Source organism: Phaseolus vulgaris, chromosome 9, assembly GCF_051622355.1.
Source record: "Phaseolus vulgaris cultivar YP4 chromosome 9, ASM5162235v1, whole genome shotgun sequence".
NCBI lineage: Eukaryota > Viridiplantae > Streptophyta > Magnoliopsida > Fabales > Fabaceae > Phaseolus > Phaseolus vulgaris.
The window spans coordinates 18,293,719-18,304,716 of NC_143506.1; the positions used below are offsets into that span (position 1 = coordinate 18,293,719).

Genomic DNA, 10,998 nt, shown 5'->3' on the forward strand with positions numbered 1-10,998 from the left:
ATAAATCAAGGTTGTATAGATTTTTTTTTAATTTTGTTGGTAACCACTAATATTGATTAATTACTTAACATCAAAATTCTAAATTATTTTTTTTATTATTTTTAAGTTTAACATCAGGTAAATGTTTCAATAGGTTCAATAATCTTGTATCATTTAGGAGTTAAAATTAATAAGACTTTAAATATATATTTTCTCTTTAATTTTTTTAAACATTTTATAAAAACAAAATAACGTGAAAACTCAATTTCAACATACTTGAAAAGTCAATATAAAATAATATATAATTAAATATTAGGGTTGACACTTTTTTTTCTTCCCTCTCAAGCGTTGTGTTTTCTTCTTCAAGCTACATTTTTTTCTTCGAACTTTATGCACCACCACTTGTTACTATAAAGACTCCTCCTCCCACGCCACCTCCTACCGTCACTTGTCCAGCTTGTTTCACCACCTTTGCTCCAATGGTGCCATCACCTCGCGCCACCCATGCATCTAAGGTATGCATAAATTCCACTTCAAAAAAAATCATTATATAAAAATTAAATTTTAAAAAAAAATAATTAGTTACTATATTAACAAAATTAGATATAAGGTTAAAGATTAAAAAAAATATTAATATTTAAATTAATTTCTATTATTAATAAATATTTTTTAAATTAGTATATAATTAGATACTATATTTTTAGATACTAATTTTAAAATTTAAATAATTAGTCATTAAAATTTAAATAGTTAATTAGATACCAATTTAAAAACTATTTATAATAATAAAAACTAATTTAGATACCAATAATTGTTTTAGTCTATAAAATAGTATCTAATTTAGTCAAACTAATAATTTTTTTATACCAATAATTTTTTTAGTCTCTAAAATAATATCTAATTTAGTCACTATAGAAACTAATAATTTTTTGTCTCTAAAATTGATTCCTATTGATGGGCATATATTTATTCACACTTAATAGCTTTAATCATTGATTATTGGACTATAATAATAAATAAATCCATTGTTTTAATTAATATTCTTATAATTGGGTTTATTTGGGCCTTAACTATTATTATTGTTAATTTTGTATTTTTAGAGTAAATTATCCAGAGGAAGCATCTACCTTTGTGAATGGGCCAAATATGTAAAAGTTCAAGTTGTTTCTTGAACCAAAATAGAAAAAATATTTTGAAGAGAAGAAAGAGAAAATAAAGGCTACAAGATTCCAGAAACAGAATTGGAAGCAAATCTCCTGCAAAATAAAAAGAATTATGGAAAGTGGAAACTGTTTACAAAATCTAAACTGCAATATTTTCCCAAGATCCTTGGAGCAGAAAAGTCTATAAAAGGACACAAGCAACAAGGAGAAAAGAGAGAGCTTCATAGGGTTTTCTTAGTTTATTTTCTTCTTAGTAATTCTTTTGTTTTGCCTCCGCATGGAAGGCTAAACCTTTTTGGTTGATTCTTTTGTAATTTCCCATTGAGTTTTGAGGTTTTGTTCAATAAAAGTTTCGATTTTTAATTCTCTATAACAGTTGTTTTTATTGTCTAATCTCCTGGAAAACTGGTTTTTGTGAGAGGTTGTACTTGAACACATGATTGAGAGTCTTCCTTATCTTAAACTTTGGTTTCTTAGTTAGTTCGCATTGTTCTAATTAATTTCTTGGGCGCATGATTCAAGGGAGAGGAGGTAAGCATTCCCATGGAGTATACGCATGGAACAAAGTGGGTATTGATTAAACCAGTAGACGCATGCTTTACTAGTGAGTTTCAGTTGAATCAGATCGGCGCATGTTCAATCTGGTTTAGCTCTGTTGGAGGATTGAGAAAAGATTAATCTTTAGAGAACCTGTGAAGAATTCAATGATGGAAGAACTTGGGATCAACTTCTTTTTATTTGCTATTTTAACCTCTTTTATATTTTCTGCACAACTATCTCAAACCCCCTTTTTATCTTTATTGTTATTCAACTTTTATTGTTTGCAGATAGATTTTAAACCCTAATAAACTGATTTTACTATTGGATTCGTTGAGAGACGACTTAGGGACATTTGTCCACAATTATACTATCATCTCTCTAGTGTTAAACAAGTCTATGCTAGAATCATATTAATTTGACAGCAAAACGACAACTATCACCTATTTAATGATTTTCTAGTGGTGTTCTACCTCAAAGTTAATAGTTAAGTTCTATTATTTTAATATACCTTCTTTTATAAAATTATAAGTTAGATGAATGTTAATAAATTTTTATTTATAATTTAGTCTAAGTTTAGTAATATATGAAATTATATTAAATTTAAAGATTAAATTTAGTTATGAGATATATTTAATTTAATTTAATTATAGATTGAATTTAGTTTAGTTTAGTTGTAGATTAATTTTAATTAATTTAGAGATTAAATTTATGTTTAACTATATATTATTTTTAGTTAAATTTTATTAATTAGAATAACAATTTAGTTATGCCATTTTTCAAATCTTTAATTAGATTTTTTAATTAGAATAATAGTTTAGCTTTGTTATTTGGTTATATTTATTTATTTTAGAAATTTAGTATTCTTTAATTAAAAAGAATTATAAATTTGTATATGCTATTATTGATTTTACATTTTTGTAAATTTTGTGTATTTATCTTTGCAATATGTTGAATGCATTGAGTTTGGATGTCTCTCTCTTAAATTATATTATATAATTTAACATTAGCACTTATTCAAGTTTGTTCGTGAGAATATCAACTATTTGAAACTGGAATGGGAGGTGAACCAGAGTAAGACGTCGATCTTGAGCACGGTCACGTACAAATTGCAAATCAAGCTTAAAATTCTTAGAACGAGAGTGCATGATTGGATTTGCTACAAGCTTAACAACTCCTAGGTTGTATAAGTAAAGTTGTGGTGTGGGAGATGTTATACAAAGTTCATGCATCAGAGATTGTATCCAAATAATGTCAACAAGTGCAGCAACAACACTTTTATACTCAGTCTCAGTGTTGCTCCGAGAAACAATCTTTTGTTTCTTGGAAGACCATGAAACCAAGTTATTACCAATAAAAATGCAATATCCAGTTGTAGACTTGCGATCATCCAAGTCAGTAGCTCGGTTTGAATCACTGAATCCGGTCATGGAATAAGTAGAAGATGAAGAGAAGTGAAGCCCATCGGTGGAAGTGCCAACGAGATAACGAAGAATCTGTTTGACAGCCTGCCAATGACTCAGTTGAGGTTTGTGCAAATTTGACATACTTTGTTCACAGAAAGGGAAAGCTCAAGACGAGTAATGGTGACATATTGAAGAGCTCCTACAATTGAGAAATACATGGAAGGATCGTCAACAAAGACAGACTGATCTGCTGTGAGGCGTAAAGAGGAAACCATGGGAGTAGCTTGCAGCTTGAAGTGAAGCATGTTGGTGTGTCGTAGCAAATCATGAATATATTTGGACTGAGAGAGGTGAAGGGAAGTATTGTCGAGCCAAGTTACTTATACTCTTAGAAAGTAATGCAAGGAACCGAGGTCTTTTAATGCAAAGTGAGAGCGAAGGTTGTTGATAAAGTCTTGCAATAAACATTGTGAGCTGCCAGTAACCAGAATATCATTAACATAAATTAAAATTTACAGTGTCATTGTTAGAAAAAACGAGTAAAAAGAGACGTATCACTTTTGGAAGGAACAAAACCCATAAAAAAAAGAGTGTTTGTAAGTTTCTAAAACCATGAACGAGAAGCTTGCTTGAGCCCATAAATCGCTTTATTTAAATGACAAACTAAAAGGATCTGTGGAAGAGAGTCCTAGTGGTTGTTGCATGTAAACTGATGAATCAAATTCCCCATGAAAAAAAGCGTTGTTGATGTTGATTTGATGGATAGGCCATTTTAAGGATAAGGCAATTGTTAAGACAATACAAATGATAGTATGTTTAACCACAGGACTAAACGTGTCAGAAAAATTTTCTCCCTCACGTTGATGAAATCCTTTTGCAACTAAACGTGCCTTGTAGCGTTGAAGAGAGTCATTTGCATTGTATTTTATTTTGAACACCCACTTGCATCCAACAAGATTAGCACCAATAGGTCAGGTGGTCTGAGTCCAAGTATTATTTTGCAGAAAAGTCGCATATTCAGCATGCATGGCTTGAAACCAGTTTAGATCTTACAAAGCTTGTTTGTAAGACGCTGGTTAAAAAGATTCGTTAGAGATAGAAATTTGAAAAAGTTTAGGTTTATGAATACCAGCTTTAGCACGAGTGATCATGGGATGAGTGTTGATATCAGACACGACAGGTAGAGAAGATGGTGGTGAGTGGCTCGGCGACAAAGAAGGTATAGAAGTAGAAGACGTATCATGAGATAAGAAAACAACAGTTAAAGGTGAAGAGAAAATAAAAGTAGTGTCAGTATTGATAAGAAAAGGATTATGTGGCATAGAAAAAGGAAAATTATATTCATTAAAGATAACATGATGAGAGATAATTCTTTATCAAAAGGAGCTAAACAAACATAACTTTTGTGTTGATCATCATAGCCAAGAAACAAAAATAAGGATGAACGAAAATCAAACTTTTGTTGATTATAAGGACGTAATAAAGGATAACAAGCACAACCAAAAACCTTTATAAAATTATAGTCAGGTTTAACAAGAAGTTATTTTTCATAAGGACTGATGTTGTTTAATGTTGGAGTGGGTAAAGGATTTATTATATGAACTGCTAAATTAAAGGCTTCACTCCAGTACTTGAGAGGAAGAGATGAAGAAGAAAGAAGAGCCAACCCAGTATCCACAATATGATGATGCTTACGTTCAATGGAATCGTTTTGCTCGTGAGTGTGTGGGCAAGTGATTATGTGAACAATGCCAAAGTTGTGTAGAACACAAGTGAGGGATAAGAATTCCTTTGCATTATCGCTTTGGACACTCTTTATACATTAACCAGTTTGTTTTTCCACAAGAACTTTAAAACGTACAAAAATATCAGTGACTTGAGATTTGGATGTTAAGAAATATATCCATGTGTACTTGGAAAAAGCGTCAAGAAAAGCAATATAATAAAGAGAACCAATGGTGGAAGTAGTGTGTGAAGGCCCCCAAATGTCAAAAAAAAAAAAGTTGCAACAGAGTGGTGTAAGTGGTGAGTGAGGAGAAGAAAGGAAGTTGGTGAGATTTTTCTTAAACACATGAGTCACAGAAAAAAAAACATTTTTATTAAAAGGAACATTGTTTGTATGCATAACATGTTGAACAACTCTAGAAGAAGCATATGCAAGGCGTTTATGCCATAGGTCATAATGATTTATAGTATTATTCCAAGAACATGTATTTGTAGCACAAGAAACAACACACTACAAGTTTGGAAAAACATATATATAGGCCATCACATATTTTTCCTTGGAGAATTATTTCCTTTGTAACCTGATGTTTTACAAAACAGTGGTTAGGATAAAATTTAAACAAAATACCATTATCCCAAGCAAACTGAGAAACGCTTATGAGATTTTTGTTTATGGAAGGAACATGTAAAAGTTATGCAAAGAAAAAGTTTTACTGGAATTAGGAGAAGAAAGCAAATCAGAACTAACATCAGAGATTTTCATACCTGGACCATTTCCGAGTTGAAGGCTATCATTACCATTATACGTGTTTTTCTTGGAGAAAATCGAGGAATCAGGGGTGATGTGGTGAGTTGCTCCCGTATCATGATACCATAGAGGATCAATGATAGTGGAAGGAGTACCCATGATGGAAAACACATCGTCATCGATAGAGGAAGAATGATAAAGAGAGGCATTAGCAGAAACACTAGAAGGTAAATTCATGTCTGACCTTGTCCAGCAATGTAAAGCAGAGTGATCAAATTTGAAACAGAGTTGACACTAAATACGTTGTTGCGTAGATGAAGATGAGGGAGCAGAGGTCCAAGAACTAGTGTTGTTATTCTTGAAGGAGGATTGTCGGTTATTGTTTTGATGAAATCTTGAAGAACCACGACCACCGTGAGAATGGTTTGTGTGAGAAGAAAATCGCGATGAAGATGAAGGAATCCACTAAGTGTAGTTAGCATTGGGTTGAATAAAGGAGCACTCAACAGATTTGTGCTTCTCAAAACGTTCCTCTTGTGCCAAGATAAGCGCTTCAACATCTTCAACAGTGTACGAATCTAGTCTGGAAGTGATGGAAGTAATGAAGGCGTCATACTCCTCCGGTAAACCATCAAAGATAGCATCAATGTGATCATTCGACGAGATTGTGGCTCCAGTAGCAGCAAGAGAGTCAGTGATCTTATTGATATAAAAAAGATAAGCAGAGATGGTGCAATCGTGTTTAGGGGTTTTTAGTTGAAGTTTGAGTTTATGAAGCTTGGCTTAGGTATGAGAAGCTTAGTAAACAGTGAGTTTTTCCCAAATTTGATATGCACTCCAGTAAGCATGGAGGAAGTCATTGATGCAAGAAGCCAGACAACAAGAAGGTTGTCTTGTTGTTTATGCTGCAGAAACGCTGGATTGGGTGTGGACAGATCAGAGGAAAGAAACTAGGGAGGAAAGGAAGAAGATTCCAAGAAATGAAGATGATTGAGTCCTTCAACTTGGGCAAAAACTTGATGTTGTCATACCAAAAAATTAGTGTCATTAAGTTTGAGAGAGAGTGAGCACTACAAGAAATTGTCCATTTACATACCAATTATTACATACGAATCAAAATCTGTATGTAAAGTGAACATTACATACAAATATTTACATATGAATTTAATTTAGTATGTAAATAGACATTACATATAGATTTTTCCATATGTAAGAATAAAAGTGATTACATACAAATTTTTCCGTATATAAGAATAAAAGTGATTACATACGAATTTTTCTGTATATAAGAATAAAAGTGATTACATACGAATATTTACATACGTTTTTAATTCAGTATGTAAATAGACGTTACATACAATTTTGTTCCGTATGTAAGCCAAAAGTAATTAAAATTTAATCAGTATATAATTTTGGCGCCATGAAGCGGGAATAATTACATACGAATTGTATTCGTATATAAAGTATTATATACAAAATATTTTTAATAATTATAATAATAATAATATAAGTGATATTAATAATATTTATAATATAAGTGATATTAATAATATTTATAATATAATTGATATTAATAATATTTATAATATAAATTATATTAATAATAATAAATATAATAAAAATCATAATATGACATAAGAACTTGTCTGGTGTAGTGATTAAAGTTTCTTTGATCACTTAATAGACTTATAAGTTGATATTATAAGTGGTTTAATAGGACTAAAATTAAAGAGTGAAATGATATTATAAGTTAATTAATAAGGAATAGAATGAAAAAAAAAAGTTTATCCAAAGTGTAAAGTAATTATTGTAAAATTCAATAAAATTATTATGGTAGTTTATAATTGGATTTTTTAGTAGCAATGCCTATATGACCAACTCAAAGACTATATATATATATATAAAAGTCAAGTATGTGCATAACATAATTATCTTAAATAAAAAGGAAATATATAAAAATAAGAATATTTTGATCATTACAATGTGTTTTATTTCAATTTCCAAAAACTATTTTTAAAATATAAGTAAATATGATTGCTAAATGATAGTTAGTAGAGAGTACTCACATAACAAAATATATAGATTTAAAGAAAAAATGAAAATAAAATATGCTGATTCTCGCAAACAAAATCTTCTTCATATACAATATGGAAGAACTAAGTTTTTTGAGATGTTTTAGAAACTTAACTATTTATAACTACGTTGGACTTCACTGGTAAAATAAGAAAATGAAATTCATACTTTAAAAGGACACCTATTCTAAAACATAAATTTTGAATGATAGTTTGACACGCACGCATAAGACAAAATATTCCTACTTTATATCCATATAATAATAAAATATATAAAAATATGATTAAAATAATAATATATTAAATTGTAGTGAGAAATTTTGTTCAGTGGTGACTATTCTTGTCTTCCCATTTTGGAAGGGCCACATGCATTAAAGCTTTGAATCACGCTGACCTTTTGATCCTTTCTCATCATTTACCAAGCATGCAAGAAAGGAAAGTTGATGATTTTACTATCTCTCTCCCATTCGGTTTCTCAAGTTCCTAATAGGCTAACCAATGAGCTCTCCCCCATTTCGTTCTCATTTGTCACCATCTCATTGCAAACAGAAGCATTAATTGCTAACTATTGATATTGTATAACCAAGCCAGGAACAAGAAAAACTCTGCATAATCAAATACGAAAACTGTGTTTATGCAATAAAAAGAGAAAGAGAAGATCGTAATTTTTTTTTAGTTTCTGGTAAAAAAATAAAATGATACAGAATTATATAGAGTAATAAGCAATATTGTAGTAAATGTAGGTACCTGGACTGTGAAATTAACTTCAGATATTCTACCCTTTTAGTAAAATGACTTCCCAACAAACGCCGGGTCCATGTACCAATATGATGAGTGAAACTTGGATTGTTAATTATCATAATGCATGCAAATAGAGAGAGAGAGAGAGTTAAGTGAAGAAGAGTGTACTGTAGAGAGGACACTGTTTGGTTGCTGCATTAATTGGATCAGATGGAAACATTAATAGAAGCCACAGAGAGTTGAATGAATATGATAAACCCCAATAATGCAGAACAAGTTTAAGAGTAAGAGTGTAAAAGAAAAAGAAAAAGAAAAAGAAAGACATGGTCAGAAGCATTAGCATGGGGACAGAGAGACAACAGTGATAATGGAATAATGGGGAAAATAAAAAGCAGAATTAAGGCAAGTGGTCAAAACCCTGATATGCTATGTAATATTGAAGGAGTGAGTTCATTTGAGAGCGCGTTGGAGAGGAGGACAGTTGAGGAATTAAATATCTGAGTTGAAGACAGGTAAGCCTCATTTACTTCTTCACCAGTGGCAGTGGAGTAATTTGAGTGGAATGAACCTTCTTCCTATGCACACTCTTTCACTATATATAACCTCACTTCTTCGTTGCACCAATGCACATTCTCTTCTTCCTCTATATCTTACAATGAGAGCTGTTTCAGATGGCGTTGTTCTTGTGCTTGCCTTCTGCATTGTACTTGCTAGTGGTTCGTTGGTAGTGGGGAAGGTGGAGAAAATTAAGGATGACAAGCATTTGATTCATCCCCCACATTTGTTGGGGCCTGGGATTATCAAGAGAGGGTTTAAGCGTGGTGGAATTGGTTTTGGTGGTGGTGGTGGTTTAGGAGGAGGGGGTGGCGTGGGTGGTGGCTTTGGAGGTGGTGCGGGGGGAGGGATAGGGGGAGGAGGTGGCCTTGGTGGTGGTGGAGGTCTTGGAGGAGGTGCAGGTGGCGGACTTGGCGGTGGTGGTGGGTTTGGTGGAGGTGCGGGTGGAGGCGTTGGAGGTGGAGGAGGGCTTGGTGGTGGTGCCGGTGGCGGCATTGGCGGTGGTGTAGGAGGCGGAGGTGGGTTAGGACACGGTATTGGTGGTGGTGGTGGTCTAGGAGGTGGAGGTGAGCTTGGTCACGGTGTCGGTGGCGGAGCCGGTGGTGGACTTGGTCATGGTGTTGGTGGCGGCATTGGAGGAGGAGCAGGTGGTGGTGGTGGTTTAGGAGGTGGAGGTGGGCTTGGTGGAGGTGGCGGACTTGGTCATGGTGTTGGTGGCGGCATTGGAGGAGGAGCAGGTGGTGGTGGTGGTTTAGGAGGTGGAGGTGGGCTTGGTGGAGGTGGCGGACTTGGTCATGGTGTCGGTGGCGGCATTGGAGGAGGAGCAGGTGGTGGTGGTGGTTTAGGAGGTGGAGGTGGGCTTGGTCACGGCGTTGGTGGCGGAATTGGAGGAGGAGCAGGTGGCGGTGGTGGTTTAGGAGGTGGAGGTGGGCTTGGTCATGGTGTTGGTGGCGGAATTGGAGGAGGAGCAGGTGGTGGTGGTGGTTTAGGAGGTGGTGGTGGCATAGGTCATGGTGTTGGTGGCGGCATTGGAGGAGGAGCAGGTGGTGGTGGTGGACTTGGTCATGGTGTTGGTGGTGGCATTGGAGGGGGAGCGGGTGGTGGTGGTGGACTTGGTCATGGTGTTGGTGGCGGCATTGGAGGAGGAGCAGGTGGCGGTGGTGGTTTAGGAGGTGGTGGTGGCATTGGGGGAGGAGCGGGTAGTGGTGGTGGACTTGGTCATGGTGTTGGTGGAGGCATTGGAGGAGGAGCAGGTGGTGGTGTAGGAGGAGGCGGTGGTGCTGGCGGAGGAGGTGGGTTTGGCGGTGGTGGTGGGGCTGGAGGTGGGATTGGAGGTGGGATTGGAGGTGGAATTGGAGGTGGTGTAGGTGGAGGAGGAGGGTTTGGAGGTGGAGGTGGAGGTGGAGTTGGAGGAGGTGGAGGTGGAGGATTTGGTGGCGGCGGTGGCTTTGGAGTTAGTGGTGGTTTTGGTGGTGGCGGTGGTGCTGGATTTGGCGGTGGGCACTAAGTAGAACGTAAGAATGTTGATAAAAGTTTGACATGCAAGAGTGACTGAAATTGTTTATGTTTTGTGTTAAAGAAAACAGTTGATGCTTATAACATTTGAATTAAGTTATATTACATGCAGTTGTTTCTTCTCTTCTATATCTCAAATGCTCTGCATGGAAGCAAAGCTTGTAACCAGTCTCACTATTAATTTTTGCCAATAATATATTATTTTTAGTGCGGTGTAAGTTCAACAAGTGTTTATCATGCTCTTCTGTTTTTTCTTCTTTTTCATAGTTTAGATTTCGAAATTTGAGATGTGATCACACATCTGTTGAATCATAATAACATAATTTATGATGACCCTGTTGGGTATGTGATCCATTTGAAGCATTCAACATGGCTCGTGACAACACTATCTGAGGATAGATGTTGAGATGATGATGAGGGGAGAGAAAAAGAGAAAAATCTCAGACTATGGGAGAGAAAAAAGCAGAAGAGTTTGATTCAATAATCATATCCTAAAACTAATCACCAATTCAGGCAAAATACCATGATGAATAAATCCCTCGAACCTATATAGAGAC

General features: G+C 34.9%; 1 protein-coding gene across 1 annotated transcript; it reads left to right on the forward strand.

Annotated features, from left to right (window-relative positions):
* The first annotated feature begins 8,971 nt into the window (after positions 1-8,971).
* LOC137822649 (uncharacterized) lies at positions 8,972-10,659 on the forward strand. The gene is made up of 2 exons (XM_090294720.1): positions 8,972-10,236; positions 10,273-10,659. The coding sequence occupies exons 1-2, from the start codon at positions 9,027-9,029 to the stop codon at positions 10,431-10,433; spliced, it is 1,371 nt and encodes a 456-aa protein (XP_090150846.1). The 5' UTR covers positions 8,972-9,026; the 3' UTR covers positions 10,434-10,659.
* Positions 10,660-10,998: the final 339 nt, after the last annotated feature.

Coding starts and splice junctions, on each gene's coding strand:
- LOC137822649 (XM_090294720.1), top strand. CDS start 9,027: ATGAGAGCTGTTTCAGATGGCGTTGTTCTTGTGCTTGCCTTCTGCATT. Junction 10,237..10,272: donor AGGTGGGTTTGGCGGTGGTG/GTGGGGCTGGAG, acceptor GTGGGATTGGAG/GTGGAATTGGAGGTGGTGTA.